The 19,985-nt window shown below is 41.2% G+C and overlaps 2 protein-coding genes and 1 pseudogene across 2 annotated transcripts; all 3 read right to left on the reverse strand.

Moving 5' to 3' along the window:
* Positions 1 to 426: 426 nt before the first annotated feature.
* LOC121552599 (syntaxin-7-like) lies at positions 427 to 14,365 on the reverse strand. Its single transcript, XM_041865557.2, has 10 exons — positions 14,253 to 14,365; positions 13,422 to 13,535; positions 13,090 to 13,159; positions 12,874 to 12,964; positions 10,871 to 11,008; positions 2,763 to 2,812; positions 2,122 to 2,224; positions 1,495 to 1,567; positions 1,036 to 1,118; positions 427 to 912 (listed from the first exon to the last, which is right to left on the reverse strand). The coding sequence occupies exons 2-10, from the start codon at positions 13,504 to 13,506 to the stop codon at positions 817 to 819; spliced, it is 789 nt and encodes a 262-aa protein (XP_041721491.1). The 5' UTR covers positions 13,507 to 13,535; positions 14,253 to 14,365; the 3' UTR covers positions 427 to 816.
* Positions 14,366 to 15,011: 646 nt separating this feature from the next.
* Positions 15,012 to 16,556, reverse strand: LOC121552160 (annotated as a pseudogene).
* A 524-nt stretch (positions 16,557 to 17,080) lies between these two features.
* Positions 17,081 to 18,169, reverse strand: LOC121552815 (trace amine-associated receptor 1-like). Its single transcript, XM_041865869.2, has one exon. It carries the CDS (start codon positions 18,167 to 18,169, stop codon positions 17,132 to 17,134), a length of 1,038 nt encoding a protein of 345 aa, XP_041721803.2. The 3' UTR covers positions 17,081 to 17,131.
* Between the last annotated feature and the right edge of the window lie 1,816 nt (positions 18,170 to 19,985).

The raw sequence follows: 19,985 nt of genomic DNA on the forward strand, positions 1-19,985 counted from the left end.
TCCTAATATTGAGTCTCCACCCTTTTACCCTCAGAACAGCCTCAATCTGTCACGGCATGGACTCTACAAAGTGTCAAAAGCGTTCCACACGGATGCTGGCCCATGTTGACTCCAATGCTTCCAACAGTTGTGTCAAGTTGGCTGGATGTTCTTTCGGTGGTGGACCATTCTTGATACACACAGGAAACTGTTGAGCGTGAAAAACCCAGCAGCGTTGCAGTTCTTGACACACTCAAACCGGTGTGCCTGGCAGCTACTACCATACCCCATTCAAAGGCACTTAAATCTTTTGTCTTGCCCATTCACCCTCAATGACACACATACACAATCCATGTCTCAATTGTCTCAAGGCTTAAAAATCCTTCTTTAACCTGTCTCCTCCCCTTCATCTACACTGTTTGAAGTAGATTTAACAAATGACAACAATAACAAATAGCTTTCACCTGGTCAGTCTGTCATGGAAAGAGCAGGTGTTCTTAATGTTTTGTATACTCAGTGTACGTATCTGCAGATAGTGTACAGTATGTGGCCTCCAAAAGAACAGGCTTTATATAATATACAATTAAAGGAGTTTATACGTTATTAATTCATTACTGATTGATTATTTGGGCTATGGCACATTGACAAAAAGTTCCCTTATAAAGTAATCTATTTCAATTTCAATTTTTACATCGACACAGCAAAGTGACAGAATGTATGAAAGCATCTGTCGTCCTTGTCTTCATTTTACAAGCAATGGCCATGAGATTTGTAACTCAAACTTCGCCCTAAATAATAATTAAAATGCCAGGATCAAAGAGTGTGTGAAAAGCATCATCACCCTTTGACTGATGCCCAGATGATTAAACCAACGATAACAGCGAGAACCACCAGAACGGCAATGAGAATGCAGATCTTCTTCCTAGATTTGCGCTGAAAGGGTAATAATAAACACTTAATGTTATACGCAAATAGATTTGATGCAGCATTGTAAAATATACAGAAAAATCATCATGATTTATTCACCCTCAAAATAATGATTCCCATGTTACCTACCTGATAGTCTGCAGCCTGTGCTAACTGCTGGGTGGCATTCTGAACATGAAGGTCAGCAGTTTCGACATTGGCCTCTATACTGTCTAGGGGTATAAAATGCACAGTGAAAGGGTAATTCTCTCACAGAAGTTCAGTTTTGGTTGAATGTTTTCTTTAAAATGTTGCTGAAAAGTGAGAACTCTAACTTTTGACTTGTACACCATGACGATGATTAGCCTCTCAAAGGATGCCAGTATCACGTTAACAGCACTTCAGTCTTAACCGTGGGACATAATCATGTGTGTCTAGCGTAGCTGTTCGTCATCCTCTGTTCCCAGAACACTCAGACATTTGGCCTTAAAGACTCCTAAACATGCAGTATTTCATCCCTGTAGGCGTATGCTGTCAACGTTTTGAAAGTGGAGACGTTTATAACATAGTCAGAAGTTTAGAGGAGTAAATTACTGAATGGATGCTTACCGATCATATCCCCTTGCTCATGGACCATCATTCCCAAGTCCTTAAATATTTCATTGATATCTGTAATATCAGACTGAAAAAAAAACAAGCATTGAATACACAGACAACATAACAAATTAAATGGACTGGATATAAATCCATTATGTAAGTGTGATTTGCAGGATAGCATAAGGCAGTGATCATCAACTAGATTCAGCCGCGGGCCAATTTTTTCTTGAGCGGATGGTCGGGAGGCCGAAACATAATTACAAATAATTTGTAGACTGCAAATTGACAGCAAGAAGCCCAATATTTGACTAAAACATAATAATTTCAAACCTTGCTTGCATTGGTATAAGATCAAGTGTCTCTCTATTATGCGTTGGAATACTTGGGAACAGATTTCCAAAATTAAAATCACTTGGAGCTGATTTTATGGTGTTTTCTGTTATGTCCAACAATGCAATTTGTTTTATAAAACCACCAGCGGGCCAAATTCGGAACCCTGGCATAAGGTGTGCTTACTGTATTGGTTACGGTATAAGATCATTTAAAGGATAATTTAAAGGAACGAAAGACCTCCAGCAAAATCATAATTTAACCCTGAATCTTGTTCACTAATGGTGAGTAATAGACGAGTGCTATCACCTCTAGCTGTCTGATGGAAGTCTCTCTCTCCTGGATGAGCTGCAGGTCCTCTTCAGTGATGGCCACCTCCTGGGACTGTGACTGGACCTGGGCCTGCCCCCCACTGTAGAGTCAGACATGGGAAAGACGTGGTGAACCACCCAAAGCAAACACTCACCTCCCACTCCGTCTGGCTGGGCCAGAGAGAGATGGGCCTGAAGGGCCTGTAAAGACTGACATGTTAACACTAAAGTGGATGTTTAGATAAACTAGCAGTTAGAGAATAGTCAACTGTGGGTTTTGTATGTGAATATTCATTTGATGGTTAAGCGATTCATAGTAGAACAAAAGGTCAGGACATAAAATATAGAGCCAAACCCCAACAGACCAAATAAAAAATAATAGTCTCTTGACTGTAAAAGAGGATGTTCACATTCTCCACAACTGTAGGCAATAATAGAGGAATCAGGATTATGAACTCTGGGTAAATCCATGAAATATGAGTGTCTACAGTGGTTCCTTCCTCTGTGGTCGGCATGCAGTTTTATGTGGCGACAGACAGTGGGATGTATTTAGACAGCTTGCACAGTATGTTTAGTGCAGCATGTATGTGTACTATTTCACTCAAAAAGCACGAGACCACTGAAATGCTGAACTCTGACCTTTCAAAGGAGTTTCCATTTCCACCAAAGCTGTCGTCAGGATAGCCACCCTGAGGGTGGACAGAACAGTCAGCTTGATGCACTCTAATTTCAGGTGGGATTTGATTCATGGCTTTATGTGTAAAGTAACTAAAGTTTGGGAGGAAAGAAACATTTACATTTCCTCCCCTCTCGACAACCAAATAATTGACTACTCCTCCTATCACCAATCAATGGCTGTATATACACTACATGACAAAAAGTATGTGGACACCTGCTCGTCGAACATCTCATTCCAAAATCATGGGCATTAATATTGAGTTGATCCCCCTTTGCTGCTATAACAGCCTCCACTCTTCTGGGAAGGCTTTCCACTAGATGTTGGAACATTGCTTCTATCTTCTATTCAGCCACAAGAGCATTAGTGAGGTCGGGGACTGATGTTGGGTGATTAGGCCTGGCTAACAGTTGCCTTTCCAATTCATCCCAAAGGTGTTCGATGGGGTTGAGGTCAGGGCTCTGTGCAGGCCAGTTAAGTTCTTCCACACCGATCTCGACAAACTATTTCTGTATGGACCTCGCTTTGTGCAAGGGGGCATTGTCATGCTGAAACAGGAAAAGGCCTTCCCCAAACTGTTGCCACAAAGTTGGAAGCACAGAATCGTCTAGAATGTAATTGTATGCTGTAGCGTTAAGATTTCCCTTCACTGGAACTAAGGGGCCTAGCACGAACCATGAAAAATAGCCCCAGACTATTACTCCTCCTCCACCAAACTTTACAGTTGGCACTATACATTCAGGCAGGTAGCGTTCTCCTGGCATCCGCCAAACCCAGGTTCGTCCGTAGGACTGCCAGATGGTGAAGCGTGATTCATCACCCCAGAGAACGCGTTTCCACTGCTCCAGAGTCCAATGGCTGCAAGCTTTACACCACTCCAGCCGACGCTTGGCATTGCACATGGTGATCTTAGGCTTGTGTGCGGCTGCTCGGCCATGGAAACCCATTTCATGAAGCTCCCGACGGACAGTTCTTGTGCTGACGTTGCTTTCAGAGGCAGTTTGGAACTCGGTAGTGAGTGTTGCAACTGAGAACAGACGATTTTTACACACTATGCACTTCAGAACTCAGCGGCCCCATTCTGTGAGCTTGTGTGGCCTACCACTTCGTGGCTGAGCCGTTGTTGCTCCAAGACGATTTAAACTTCCCAATAACAGCACTTACAGTTGACCGGGTCAGCTCTAGCAGGGCAGAAATTTGACGAACTGATTTGCTGGAAAGGTGGCATCCTATGACGGTGCCATGTTGAAAGTCACTGAGCTCTTCAGTAAGGCCATTCAACTGTCAATGCTTGTCTATGGAGATTGAATGGCTGTGCGCTCAATTTTATACACCTGTCAGCAACGGGTGTGGCTGAAATAGCCGAATCCATTAATTTGAAGGGGTGTCCACATACTTTTGTGTGTGCATACATACATACAGTGGGGGAAAAAAGTATTTAGTCAGCCACCAATTGTGCAAGTTCTCCCACTTAAAAAGATGAGAGAGGCCTGTAATTTTCATCATAGGTACACGTCAACTATGACAGACAAAATAAGAAAAAAAAATCCAGAAAATCACATTGTAGGATTTTAATGAATTTATTTGCAAATAATGGTGGAAAATAAGTATTTGGTCAATAACAAAAGTTTCTCAATACTTTGTTATATACCCTTTGTTGGCAATGACACAGGTCAAACGTTTTCTGTAAGTCTTCACAAGGTTTTCACACACTGTTGCTGGTATTTTGGCCCATTCCTCCATGCAGATCTCCTCTAGAGCAGTGATGTTTTGGGGCTGTCGCTGGGCAACACAGACTTTCAACTCCCTCCAAAGATTTTCTATGGGGTTGAGATCTGGAGACTGGCTAGGCCACTCCAGGACCTTGAAATGCTTCTTACGAAGCCACTCCTTCGTTGCCCGGGCGGTGTGTCTGGGATCATTGTCATGCTGAAAGACCCAGCCACGTTTCATCTTCAATGCCCTTGCTGATGGAAGGAGGTTTTCACTCAAAATCTCACGATACATGGCCCCATTCATTCTTTCCTTTACACAGATCAGTCGTCCTAGTCCCTTTGCAGAAAAACAGCCCCAAAGCATGATGTTTCCACCCCCATGCTTCACAGTAGGTATGGTGTTCTTTGGATGCAACTCAGCATTCTTTGTCCTCCAAACACGACGAGTTGAGTTTTTACCAAAAAGTTATATTTTGGTTTCATCTGACCATATGACATTTTCCCAATCCTCTTCTGGATCATCCAAATGCACTCTAGCAAACTTCAGACGGGCCTGGACATGTACTGGCTTAAGCAGTGGGACACGTCTGGCACTGCAGGATTTAAGTCCCTGGCGGCGTAGTGTGTTACTGATGGTAGGCTTTGTTACTTTGGTCCCAGCTCTCTGCAGGTCATTCACTAGGTCCCCCCGTGTGGTTCTGGGATTTTTGCTCACCGTTCTTGTGATCATTTTGACCCCACGGGGTGAGATCTTGCGTGGAGCCCCAGATCGAGGGAGATTATCAGTGGTCTTGTATGTCTTCCATTTCCTAATAATTGCTCCCACAGTTGATTTCTTCAAACCAAGCTGCTTACCTATTGCAGATTCAGTCTTCCCAGCCTGGTGCAGGTCTACAATTTTGTTTCTGGTGTCCTTTGACAGCTCTTTGGTCTTGGCCATAGTGGAGTTTGGAGTGTGACTGTTTGAGGTTGTGGACAGGTGTCTTTTATACTGATAACAAGTTCAAACAGGTGCCATTAATACAGGTAACGAGTGGAGGACAGAGGAGCCTCTTAAAGAAGAAGTTACAGGTCTGTGAGAGACAGAAATATTGCTTGTTTGTAGGTGACCAAATACTTAGTTGTCACCATAATTTGCAAATAAATTCATTAAAAATCCTGAAATGTGATTTTCTGTATTTTTTTCCCTAAATTTGTCTGTCATAGTTGACGTGTACCTATGATGAAAATTACAGGCTTCTCTCATCTTTTTAAGTGGGAGAACTTGCACAATTGGTGGCTGACTAAATACTTTTTTCCCCCCACTGTACATACATACATACATACATACATACATACATACATACATACACACACATACACACAGTGCATTCGGAAAGTATTCAATGCCCTTGACTTTTTCCACATTGTTACATTACAGCCTTATTCTAAAATGGATTAAATCTAAAAAAAATAATCCTCAATCTATACACAATACCCAATAATGACAAAGCGAAAACAGGTTTTTAGACATTTTTGCAAATGTATTAAAAACAAAAAACAGAAATACCTTATTTACATAAGTATTCAGACCCTTTGCTATAAGACTCAAAATTGAGCTTAGGTGCATTTTGTTTCCGTTTAACATCCTTGAGATGTTTCTACAACAAGTCCACCTGTGGTAAATTAAATTGATTGGACATGATTTGGAAAGGCACACACTGTCTATATAAGGTCCCACAGTTGACAGTGCATGTCAGCGCAAAAACCAAGCCATGAGGTCGAAGGAATTGTCCGTAGAGCTCCGAGACAGGATTGTGTCGAGGCACAGATCTGGGGACGGGTACCAAAAAATGTCTACAGCATTGAAGGTCCAAGAACACAGTGGCCTCCATCATTCTTAAATGGAAGAAGTTTGAAACCACCAAGAATCTTCCTAGAGCTGGCCGCCCGGCCAAACTGAGCAATCGGGGGAGAATGGCCTTGGTCAGGGAGATGACCAAGAACCCGATGGTCACTCTGAAAGAGCTCCAGAGTTCCTCTGTGGAGATGGGAGAACATTCCAGAAGGACGACCATCTCTGCAGTACTCCACCAATCAGGCCTTTATGGTAGAGTGTCCAGACGGAAGCCACTCCTCCATAAAAGGCACATGACAGCCTGCTTGGAGTTTGCCAAAAGGCACCTAAAGACTCTCTGACCATGACAAACAAGATTATCTGGTCTGATGAAACCAAGATTGAACTCCTTGTCCTGAATGCAAAGCATCACGTCTGGAGGAAACCTGGCACCATTCCTACGGTGAAGCATGGTGGTGGCAGCATCATGCTGTGGGGATGTTTTTCAGCGGCAGGGAATAGGAGACTACTCAGGAACGAGGGAAAGATGAACAGAGCAAAGTATAGAAAGATCCTTGATGAAAACCTGCTCCAGAGCGCTCAGGACCTCAGACTGGGGCAAAGGTTCACCTTCCAACAGGATAACTACCCTAAGCACACAGCCAAGGCAACGCAGGAGTGGATTCGGGGGAGAAGTCTCTGAATGTTCTTGAGTGGCCCAGCCAGAGCCCGGATTTGAACCTGATCTAACATCTCTGGAGAGACCTGAAAATAGCTGTGCAGTGACGCTCCCATCCAACCTGGCAGAGCTTGAGAGGATCTGCAGAGAGGAATGGGATAAAATCTCCAAATACAGGTGTGCCAAGCTTGTAGCGTCATACCCAAGAAGAATCAAGGCTGTCATCGTTGCCAAAGGTGCTTCAACAAAGTACTGAGTAAAGGGTCTGAATACTTATGTAAATGTGATATTTCAGTTCTCTTTTTAATACATTAGCACACAATTCTAAAACTCTGTTTTTGCTTTGTCATTATGGGGTATTGTGTGTAGATTGATGAAAAAACAAAACAATTTAATCAATTTTAGAATACGCCTGTAAAGTAAAAAAGTGTGTATCTATGTACATACAGAACCAGTCAAAAGTTTGGACACACCTACTCATTCAAGCGTTTTTCTTTATTTTTACATTGTAGAATAATAGTGAACACATCAAAACTATGAAAAACACATATGGAATCAGGTAATAACCCAAAAAGTGTTAAAGAAATCAAAATATATTTTATCTCTCAACCAGCTTCATGAGGAATGCTTTTCCAACAGTCTCGAAGGAGTTCCACATATGCTGAGCACTTGTTGGCTGGTTTTCCTTCACTCTGCGGTCCAATTCATCCCAGACCATCTCAATTGGCTTGAGGTCGGGAGATTGTGGAGGCCAGGTCATCTGATGCAACACTCCATCACTCTCCTTCTTGGTCAAATAGCCCTTTCACAGCCTGGAGGTCTGATAGTCCCACTAAGCACAAACCAGATGGGATGATGTATCGCTGCAGATTGCTGTGATAGCCATGCTGGTAAAGTGTGCCTTGAATCCTAAATAAATCACAACAGTGTCACCAGCAAAGCACCATCACACCTCCTCCTCCATGCTTCACGGTGGGAACCACACATGCGGAGATCATCCGTTCACCTAGTCTGCATCTCACAAAGACACGGCGGTTGAAACCAAAAATCTCAAATTTGGACTCATCAGACCAAAGGACAGATTTCCACCGGTCTAATGTCCATTGCTCGTGTTTCTTGGCCCAAGCAAGTCTCTTCTTCTTATTGGTGTCCTTTAGTAGTGGTTTCTTTGCAGCAATTCGACCATGAAGGCCTGATTCACGCAGTCTCTTCTGAACAGTTGATGTTGAGATGTGTCTGTTAATTGAACTTTGTGAAGCATTTATTTGGGCTGCAATTTCTGAGGCTGGTAACTGTAATTAACTTATCCTCTGCAGCAGAGGTAGCTCTTGGTCTTCCTTTCCTGTGGCGGTCCTCATGAGAGCCAGTTTCATCATAGCGCTTGATGGTTTTTGCGACTGCACTTGAAGAAACGTTCAAAGTTCTTGAAATGTTCCAGATTGACTATCCTTCATGTCTTAATGTAATGATGGACTGTCATTTCTCTTTGCTTATTTGAACTGTTTTTGCCATAATATGGACATGGTCTTTTACCAAATAGGGCTATCTTCTGTATACCCCCCCTACCTTGTCACAACACAACTGATTGGCTCAAGAAGGAAATACATTCCTCAAATTAACTTTTAACAAGGCACATCTGTTAATTGAAATGCATTCCAGGTGACTACCTCATGAAGCTGGTTGAGAGAATGCCAAGAGTGTGCAAAGCTGTCATCAAGGCAAAGGTGGATATTTGAAGAATCTCAAATATAAAATATATTTTTATTTGTTTAACACTTTTTTGGTTACTACATGATTCCATGTGTTATTTCATAGTTTTGATGTCTTCACTATTATTCTACAATGTAGAAAATAGTTTTAAAAAATAAAGAAAAGCCCTGGAATGAGTAGGTGTGTCCAAACTTTTGACTGGTACTGTATATATATATATATATATATATATATATATTGTTCAAAAAAATAAAGGGAACACTTAAACAACACCTCCTAGATCTGAATGAATGAAATAATTTTATTAAATACTTTTTTCTATACATAGTTGAATGTGCTGACAACAAAATCACACAAAAATTATCAATGGAAATCAAATGTATCAACCCATGGAGGTCTGGATTTGGAGTCACCCTCAAAATTAAAGTGGAAAACCACACTAAAGGCTGATCCAACTTTGATGTAATGTCCTTAAAACAAGTCAAAATGAGGCTCAGTAGTGTGTGTGGCCTCCACGTGCCTGTATGACCTCCCTACAACGCCTGGGCATGCTCCTGATGAGGTGGTGGATGGTCTCCTGAGGGATCTCCTCCCAGACCTGGACTAAAGCATCCGCCAACTCCTGGACAGTCTGTGGTGCAACGTGGCGTTGGTGGATGGAGCGAGACATGATGTCCCAGATGTGCTCAACTGGATTCAGGTCTGGGGAACGGGCGGGCCAGTCCATAGCATCAATGCCTTCCTCTTGAAGGAACTGCTGACACACTCCAGCCACATGAGGTCTAGCATTGTCTTGCATTAGGAGGAACCCAGGGCCAACCGCACCAGCATATGGTCTCACAAGGGGTCTGAGGATCTCATCTCGGTACCTAATGGCAGTCAGGCTACCTCTGGCGAGCACATGGAGGGAAATGCCACCCCACACCATGACTGACCCACCGCCAAACCGGTCATGCTGGAGGATGTTGCAGGCAGCAGAACGTTCTCCACGGCGCCGCCAGACTCTGTCACATCTGTCACGTGCTCAGTGTGAACCTGCTTTCATCTGTGAAGAGCACAGGGCGCCAGTGGCGAATTTGCCAATCTTGGTGTTCTCTGGCAAATGCCAAACGTCCTGCACGGTGTTGGGCTGTAAGCACAACCTCCACCTGTGGACGTCGGGCCCTCATACCACCCTCATGGAGTCTGTTTCTGACCGTTTGAGCAGACACATGCACATTTGTGGCCTGCTGGAGGTCATTTTGCAGGGCTCTGGCAGTGCTCCTCCTGCTCCTCCTTGCACAAAGGCGGAGGTAGCGGTCCTGCTGCTGGGTTGTCCTCCTACGGCCTCCTCCACGTCTCCTGATGTACTGGCCTCTCTCCTAGTAGCGCATCCATGCTCTGGACACTACGCTGACAGACACAGCAAACCTTCTTGCCACAGCTCGCATTGATGTGCCATCCTGGATGAGCTGCACTACCTGAGCCACTTGTGTGGGTTGTAGACTCCGTCTCATGCTACCACTAGAGTGAAAGCACCGCCAGCATTCAAAAGTGACCAAAACATCAGCCAGGAAGCATAGGAACTGAGAAGTGGTCTGTGGTCACCACCTGCAGAACCACTTCTTTATTGGGGGTGTCTTGCTAATTGCCTATAATTTCCACCTGTTGTCTATTCCATTTGCACAACAGCATGTGAAATTTATTGTCAATCAGTGTTGCTTCCTAAGTGGACAGTTTGATTTCACAGAAGTGTGATTGACTTGGAGTTACATTTTGTTGTTTAAGTGTTCCCTTGATTTTTTTGAGCAGTGTATATATGTGTGTGTGTGTGTATATACACACACACAATATATACATACACACACACCCCATCCAGTACCTTCAACACTTTTCCAGCATTAAACAAAAACGTTCATATATGTTGAAGGTGTGGTCTGTACCAGAGGAGGCTGGTGGGAGGAGCTATATGAGGATGGGCTCATTGTAATGGCTGGAATGGAATATATGGAACGGTTTGAAACACTTCCAAAATATGGAAACCACGTTTGAATCTGTTTCATTAATTCCGTTCAAGCCATTACAATTAGCCAATCTTCCTATAGCTCCTCCCACCAGCCTCCTCTGGTCTGTACCTAGTGAAGTTTGTGTAAATTATTGATGATTACTAACCGACACTCTGGACTCGGCACGGACTCTGGCAACAAACGCCTTCTCTTTCTGAGCAGCCTGCCTCTGTGTCTTTTGGAAATTGGCCAGTGCATTGGAGAAGTCATTGATAAATCGGTCTTTCTGGATCTTTCTCTGGCGCTAGAAGAGAGGTATATGTAAACAAATGAGTTAACATCACATACAGTGCCATAGCATCGCTCTTTAATCTCAACCGATTGAGAATTATTCTCATGCCCTACTTTACATAAGCAGAAGTGAAATACTAACTCATTATGTGACTTATATGTAAAACATTTAAATACATTTTCGTTAGCAAGAAATACAACAAGAATGTGTTTGCAATTAAACCCATCATTTGTCTTTCCATTGTCTAAATTAAACATCCAGGACAGTACTGAAAAACAGAAAATGTGGCTGTTTGTAAGAATTGCTTTATTCATGCCATGGCATGCATTCCAACCTTTCCTTATGAGCTCTACAAGAATGCATTAATTGCTTTTTTTACCACACACAAACACAAATTCCTTCAACACTGTGGGATTTCTGCTGTCAGGAAAAATGTTCATGTAGTGTGCTTTTGGCCTTCCTTGAACGAGAAGGCACAACTACAAAAACAGGAAATAAAGGCCTAATGTGCTTAAGAATAGTGCACCAGCTGTATATATAAATAAAGGCGGATCTGAAAGTAACCGCCCCGTTCCACACCCCTGGAACCCTCTTACGCAGAGCTAATGATCCGAAACACGTTTTGCGCATGCTTTTCTTTATTTCTACATTTTTGTGGTCACCCTTCCTTCACATTTCTCACTGTCAATCGTGAATGATAATTCTTCAAGTTTTACCGGTGAAATGTCCATGCAGCATCTGCATGCCAACCATTTGATCTCATTCACAATTTCATGAGAATATGCACAGTGTTGCTCTGGATAAGAGCGTCTGCTAAATGACTAAAAATATAAATGTAAATGTGTTGCACAGTACAGTGTTGTTTTGAAGTACAGTGTTGTTTTGAATTATGTACAGCAGTGGTCACCAACCTTTTCTGAGTCAAGATCACTTTCCTAGTCAAAAAGCAAGCAGAGATCTACCGCTCAGATGTATTTTTAAACATGACTTAAAACATTTTACATTAACCTAATAAAAACAGTTCTGTAGGCCTAATACATTATCACAGCATATTGGCTAAATGCCTGTCCTGCCAATATTGTTATTCTCAGACCATATTATATTTCAAAACTTGAGCTTTGATAACAAAACAGATCTGCTAGTGTAGCACTTGCGAGGCACTGTGGACCACATATTGAAATAATTTGCTTTTTTATTTTACTGGACTGATGGTACCTGCATCTGATGGTCATGGTGCTTTCAAGACAACTGGGAACTAGAGAAAAAAAAACGAGGTCAACTGATGATCTTCAGGTCGGAATGTCTGAGCTTTAGAAAGATGCCAGAGTTTCCGACTTGGAATTCCGAGTTGGATGACCATTCAAAACGATTGTTCCCAGTCGGATATCGTTTTCAAATATTGGAATAAAACAAGCTTATATTTTGGGTTCTGATGGGGTATGACAGCTGAACTAAGCTCATGGAGGTATGTATAAGTTATATTCTTCAAGAATCAATGGGTACATATAATTTAGAAGTCCAAAAATTGATGTAGCAACTGCTGATTGCCCCTTTAATGACAAATGCATTCATAAAAGGTGAACGGAGGGCACTATTACAAGTGCAATCATTTTTTAATATTTGTATTATTGACAAGTTGTGTTGATTGAGACTTGAGACTCACAGGGAACAGGTCATCCAGGGATCAGATTGGACAACACAGGCCAGCCCACCTAACATGTGACCAATGAGCACTGAGGTGCTGTTCACCTGGCGGTTTTCACATTATTGTGTGAATAACATTTTCTCTGCTATTGCACATTACAGTACAAGTTCCATGCAGTGCACACAGTTACTATACGTTTTGTTGCTTGTTGTACAAAAAACGTGTTGAGTACCTGTTCAGTTGTGACAGGCAAAGAGCCAAATTGCTTCACACATCGGTCTGTTTCTTTGGCAAGGTGGTTGACATTCTGCTGTTTCTGCTGCCTACATTTGAAAAGTCAAAAGCCTCATTTAGATAATATTCCATTGTAATACATATACCTGCATGTAAAAACATCTTTAAAAGTTACACACTACAAGAGACTTCTTCAGATTAAAACAGAACTCACAGTTGCTGTCTGAGCTCAGTTGTGTCTTGTTGTGTTCCCAACTTATTCACAATACTCTGTATTTCAGATGCTGGTAGAAACAAGGCACAAATATTGTGACACAAAACAATATGTGTATTCATTCAATAGGACAAGTATTACATTTGAAAGTTCATTCAAAAGAAAAATATGATGTAGATATATTATTACTTTAGAGTCGATCCCCAAGGCCTCATAGGATATGTATAGTAGTAGCCTATTGGCCTACTAAATTCAGAGGATATGACAAAACTTGAGTGTACTGATTTACATGTTGTGGTTGTGTGCACAGTTTGTCCATGTGTATCAATTACTTTGTTGTGTTATCTTCTGGATGTTGGAGATTATTGTCTGAGTAAGCACATTTGGGTCCTGCACTTTTCCGTACTGGTAGGCCATGGTTGACACATTGGGAGTCTCCCCAATACCTTGAAATATAAAATGTTACAAGTATTATTGTCAGCCACTCACATGGCTTGCCTCAGTTCACTTCTATTCACTCCCACCTGCTTTATGTATTATGTACACTCATGCTGTCGCCAAAGTGGGAATCGTTTTGAAATGAATAAACCTACATACTGTATTCATGAATGTTGAGGAACATAATAATAGGCCATCAATAAGGGAAACACATGAATGTACACAAGAGTAGTCTACAAGAGGTTAGTTGAAGTTCATCAGCCAGCCGTCCAATCAGATTTAGGCCTTGGAAGAGGGCACAGGTAAGGCAAGCCAACACCCTCAACCTGAAAAACTAGGCCAGAAAAATGCGGAAATACAAATGCCTGAATAACCTGGCATGGATGAATGTCAAATACGCCCCCTCCCACTGCGTCTATTTGCTACTCATAAATCATCATATACATTTCATCAAACGCAAAAGACGTGAATGGTAAAGTAGCCATGCTAATTTAGATTAAGGAAATACTGCAGCGTACAGAGATAATGATACATTGTTGTATCTCCAGTTGCACAAATGCTGGCAACTGTCTCAGTAAACATTAAAATCCCTTTCAGGTCGCATGAATTACAGCTTAATTGTCGCTTGTCGACATTTACTAATCATAGCATGTCCAAACATTGCTGATGGTAAACTAGGCAAATTTCGGACAACACTAAATATTAGTTTTCCATGTTTCGTTTACCTTTAATGAGTTCTGTCTTGACACTCTGCTCCGCCTACACTCTGCTTCCTGAAATGTGTGTCATGCTTTTCTAGTCACATGATCCACTCTATGCTCTGCTTTACAGCAAAGATCAAATCAGGGTGGAAGAGGCGAAGTGAGAGGATTTACTCCGCCCAAAATCTGTCCACGAAATATTTGCATGTAGGTCAATGAGAATGTCGAATTTGGTCAACAAAAATGTAATTGCTAATTTGTTACGTCTTCCTTATTTGAACGACTAGAAGTTTCATAATGGTTAGGTTGTCATTTCGGTAAGTTTGAAAAAACTACTTTATATCGAAATTGTGCCTAACCTAATATAGCAGGCGTAAAAGAAACTCCTGAAACTAGATCCCCCACATTCTGGTCTTGACAAGATAAAAAAAAAAAAAACATTCACTGTCAGGGGAGGTTCTCTTCTGCACTGTTCAACCAATCCAGTAAATGTGGACGAGGAGTTCAGATGTGGTGTCGCCTTGTTAACGTCCAAAAAAGTGACGTCACCGGCTCTCGCCTCCATTTCCACTACAAACCGGAACATCCGGTTATAATCAGCCCCGCCGAGTTCCGCTGAGGCTAAATTGTGCCTGTTGTTTAGATTCGTATCTACCCTATCAATGGCTAGAATGGTCCTATTGATCTCGCCTCCTCCTGCCTGCCTTCCATCTTTGAGGACATGAATTTCCAACGTTAGAGCTGCTGTCTTCTCACTATAGGAGATCATCTTTGATCAAATGTCTAACTCAGACCATTGGACTGGAGCTGGGTACCTGTTATTGTTTAGTTCAACACTAGCCATTAGACACAAGATGGTTGAGTAAAAAAATATCTAAATACACATTTTATGTACTTAATGACACTTTATTCTAAGGTAGGCCTATGCTACATTCAAAATACAATAAGAAAGGATTTATAAGTTAAACACAGTTACATGAAAAAGACCAGGCAAATATCAACAGCAGTACAATGTGCAGAAGAGGTTTCTCAAATGCTTCTCTTCATTTGCCTCCTTGAACACACTATCCAAGGTGGACAGGTCATTGCTTAGGTAAAAAAAAAAATGCCACTAAGCATGAATTGAGACTCTTTTCTGGGAAGTAAATTATAGTAGCTGAACCATTCATCCGCTGCCCAAAAAAGGGCCATTATGAAACTTTTTTTTTGCATGAAGTTAGCTACATACTGTTCACACACAGTTTTACATTATATTGATGTAGCTTTACAATAGATCATGTAGTAGCAAATACATTTATATAGGAGGAATTTGTATTGAATATTTTCAATGTGACAATGAGATTAAGACATTTTCGAAACCACGGATAAAACAGTGCATAGATGATTGGATTTGCAGTATAATTAAAGTAACCCAGCCATATAAACACTTCAAAGAGAGTGGGTGGTGTGCTAAAGTTTGTGTATGGATCAACTATGGAATTAACAAAGAAAGGCAGCCAGCAAAAGATGAAAACACCCACCATAATGCCTAAAGTTTTAGCTGCTTTCTGCTCTGACCCTTGAGACACCACACCTCTACCCCCCTCATTGTATTTATTTTGGCTGTCTTCAATCTTTTTTACATGTTGTTTTGCCACCAAAAATATTTTGGTATACAAACCCACTATTACAGAGCATGGAAAGAAAAAGGCTATCAATGTGTCTAGGGCGCCCCACAGTGCATTAAAGAAAATATTACAGCTTCCCAGGCAGTATATGGATGTAATTAATTCATCCATAAATGTAAATGTAAATGTAATCCAGTCCTCTCACATTTCCTTTTGAATATAGTAGGCCATAGGAGTACAATGCAGCAACTGCCCAACTGGCAAAAATCATGAGCCATGCAATTGGTATAGTAATCTTGGTGGAATAGCGAAGTGGATTGCACACCGCCTCATATCGATCTATGGCTATGAATACCAGGTGAAAGATTGAAACAGATGTGAGGAACATATCAGAATGCAGGAAACAAAAAGCATCTCCAAAGTACCAGCAGCCCTCCGCAGCCCTCACTGTACTAAAAGGCATCACAGTCACTCCAAGTAGCAGGTCAGCAACTGCCAAAGACATTTTAAGCATGTTAGTTGGCGTGTGGAGCAGTTTTATGTGAGCAATGGAGATTATAACCTCACCATTCCCTAGAATAGTGACCAGCATAACTGAAACAAACAAAAAGTAGGAAGTAATTTGAGCTCCTTCACTTAAGATTTCTCTGGTGCAGGAGGCATTTGATTCTGGGTAACAAAACAGATTTGGATCAAGATGTTGATGAGATGAGATATCCATTGGCAAAAACAAAACAAAAACACATTCAAGTTAGAGCTGATCACTTGCTACTGTAGTCACAGGTGCATTAGAGCTGATCACTTGCTACTGTAGTCACAGGTGCAGGTGTGTAAGTGGTGCTGAATCAAGCACAGTCTTTTTAGAAGAATGACAGTATTTATATACTGTATTGGTCATATTTTGGGTACACCCCTTTCCCGGCTACCAGCCAGTTATAATAGGTTAAATGATTTACATCTGTTTATATTATATGTGTGTATTCAAGCAATGTACAACAGTATGATAGTGTCGTAAAATAGTGATGTCATGAGCTCTAAACACAGAATTACTGTTCCAGCAATAGGCACTAGGAGGAGACAAAGAACACTATTCAACAAGGTGACAGGCACAAGTATCACAAGCACTGAAACAAATTTATTTCAGGCAAACAGCTTTATTTGAAACAGGTTAAAAGCAGCTTTTGTTACATTTTCACTCAAGCTTTATAACTTTTAGTTGCATAACTGTCATATGTTACATCCCATCATAATTCATATATTTATTTGAACACACATCATACAGTGTAAACTGAAACTTTACTCAGAATACAATCTAAATCTACACGAACCACTGTGAAAGACGTGACCACTGATGATGATTCTCAAAGCCCTCCTGAACCAAGTGTAAAAGAAAGCATAGACAACAGGGTTAAAAGCAGAGTTCAAATATCCAAACCAAACCAGGGTATCTCCCAACAGCGGTGGGATGGAGTACAGTACGAAAGGGTCAATGATGAGGCACAAGGAAAAGGGACTCCAGCAGATTAGAAACACTCCCACTACTATTGCCAGAATATTTGCCCCTCGTCTCTCTCTACGTCCAGAGTCTGCCTCTTTAAACTGACGAGATAAATCTTTAATGGACCTGGCCTGAGTCCTGGCAACCCAATATATCTTGGAGTATATACAAATCAAGATCAGGCCTGGGATGTAAAAACAGAAGGACGATGCTACTACAGCTGCCACTGGACTAAAGAACACATAACAGCCTCCAATGCACTTGACATGTGTTTCATAGAAATCCTCCCTGCCTTTTAGATTCATCTCAGAGAAGATCATTCCATAAGCAAAAATGGCAGGGACCAGCCAACTGGTGGCGATCATGATCAATACAGTGTTATTGCTGATGATCAGTCTGTACGACAGTGGCCTGCAGACAGCAAAGTAACGGTCAATGGAGATGAAGGATAGATGGAAGATGGAGGATGTGCTCAGCATAATATCAGTGCTGGTGTGGAGCTTACACAGAAACCCTCCTAGGTACCAACAGCCCTGGACAGAGCGCACAGCACTGCAAGGCATTATAAACACTCCCAGAAGGAGGTCACACACAGCCAGGGAGAGGAGGAGTTGGTTTATGGAGGTTTGGAGCTGCTTGAAGTGTGCAATAGAGGTGATGACCAGAAGGTTCCCAATAACAGTCACCAGTATTGCCAACACCATCGATGTGAACATAGGAACCTGAACGCTCAGGGGTCGAGCAAACCTCACACACGATCCACTCAAAGACTCGTAGCAGAAAAGAGTCTGTGTTTTCACAGTGTTGTTAAGGTTTGAAGTATTTGAGAAGTCCATTCCACCTGGTGTTTTAGGCCTAGAGACAAGGAACAATTTGATCACAGCTTTAAATGTGTAATTACAACATTTTTCATATTTTCATCTGTCATCTACATCTTTGTTTGCTAAAATTAACTGGACTTACATTCAATGAAAGGTTTGCAACAATAGTGTTACTTTAACAGACGGAACAATGAACTGCTAGTCCAAAGCGTTGTTCTGAATCAGATTAATGGGCTTCTGAAAATAGAACACATCCTGTTGATAATGCTTCCCATGGGAATCCAGTTTATTTCCAAAAATAACACAAATGATGGAAATGTGGCCACTTGAGGGAAATGTGGCTCTTGTAACAAATTCCCAAATAATGAATTAGACATGCTAATCTTCACCAAATAGTTACACATTTAATAAATACAGTTTTTATAAAGCTTGTATACTGTATAGTCATAGTATGTAAATGTAATCATGCAACTTGAACAACTACTTCCGTACGTGAGATGTATCAATGTCAATTTCACATCACATAAGTTAATGAAGCAAAATTGTGGACTCATCAACTAGTCATATGTGGTTCTTGGTTGAAAGGTCACAAAGAAAATACAAAAAAGTAGTATGAATAAAACCTGAAACCTATACTCACCTTAATATCTAAAATGATTGTGCATTTATTTCATTATTTCTCAGCAATCAATACCTCAATCTGTATTTGTCCATGGGAAGCACTAAGAACAAATGGTGTTTGATTTTGAGCTCTGGTCAGGATCCTTTCAGCAGAGGGAAACAAAGAGACAAGTAAACACTCTATAGTCATGTTGACTTGTTGAACAATTGGTTATACAATTATGGTGTGTAATATAGATCATGCATAAGAAAAGTTTAATCTCACCTAATCATAGTCAGCAAACCATGCACCCCCTCCTTCAGTCTCAGGCTCTACGCGCACCTAGACTTTCCTCTGTGCATTATATAAACAGACGGATGCTGCTTCACAGCCAATGAAATTAGAGTTTTAGTCTGTGGAGACTCCTACTGTATGTTGTTCACTGTGTCTGATGAGTCCACATGATTCAGTTGGCAACAGATAGTCATCAATTATGGGCCCAATTGTAATAAAAATTAGCATTGTAATAATGCAGGATTATCTGTCATAATCTAAGATAGCAATCAAGTATAAGCAAAGATCAAATATTTAATTATTCAACAATCAATGGGTATACACTGCGTGACGAGGGCGTAACTTTGCGTTGCATATTGGGGAGGTCAGTGTCAATGGGTTCCGGGGTCAACTCCCTTCTAGGTGTTAAAGAAATTGCTGTGAAATAGTTGTTTCTGGGGAATTTTGAAAGGAAAATACATCCAAAATGTTCCTGATAATTTGATCAATATCTCCCAACCACAACTGAATTACCAATAATTTCTGTATTACTTTAAACTGTTGGTCTAACTGTAATGATTCAGAAAGTAATCATGTTTAAAAATTTTTTTGTAGAACGACTGTGAGAAAGTCAGTTCTGGGGTGCGTTCATTTCGATGGAACGTCTACGTTGCGTAATGGCTTGTCCTGAACAGCACATTTCCCCAAAATATTCTTCAAAGTTCTTGAACAGACTTTGAGGTAACCTACATTTGCTCCATTTTGGTGGGTCTGGGAGTAGGGCTGGCCAAAATATCAAATTACAATATTTTAGACGGTATGACGGTATTTTACAGTGTTTTAGGTTTTTGAATAATACAAGTTGTAAATATGCTTTATGAGTAGTGCATGACTCTAGGATGGCAACACATACATTCTACGTGTTTTTAATGGGGCTTTCACCATTCTGATTGTTTT

The sequence above is a fragment of the Coregonus clupeaformis genome, unplaced genomic scaffold, assembly GCF_020615455.1.
Source record: "Coregonus clupeaformis isolate EN_2021a unplaced genomic scaffold, ASM2061545v1 scaf0101, whole genome shotgun sequence".
NCBI lineage: Eukaryota > Metazoa > Chordata > Actinopteri > Salmoniformes > Salmonidae > Coregonus > Coregonus clupeaformis.

What these genes read in the sequence shown, in the direction of transcription:
- LOC121552599 (XM_041865557.2), bottom strand. Translation starts at nt 13,506, where the DNA reads ATGGCCTACCAGTACGGAAAAGTGCAGGACCCAAATGTGCTTACTCAG. An exon ending in CCAGAAGATAACACAACAAA is followed by an intron (nt 13,160 to 13,421) that starts GTAATTGATACA and finishes TGTTTCTACCAG; the next exon opens with CATCTGAAATACAGAGTATT. An exon ending in CTTCCATCAGACAGCTAGAG is followed by an intron (nt 1,568 to 2,121) that starts GTGATAGCACTC and finishes TTTTTTTTTCAG; the next exon opens with TCTGATATTACAGATATCAA.
- LOC121552815 (XM_041865869.2), bottom strand. Translation starts at nt 18,169, where the DNA reads ATGGACTTCTCAAATACTTCAAACCTTAACAACACTGTGAAAACACAG.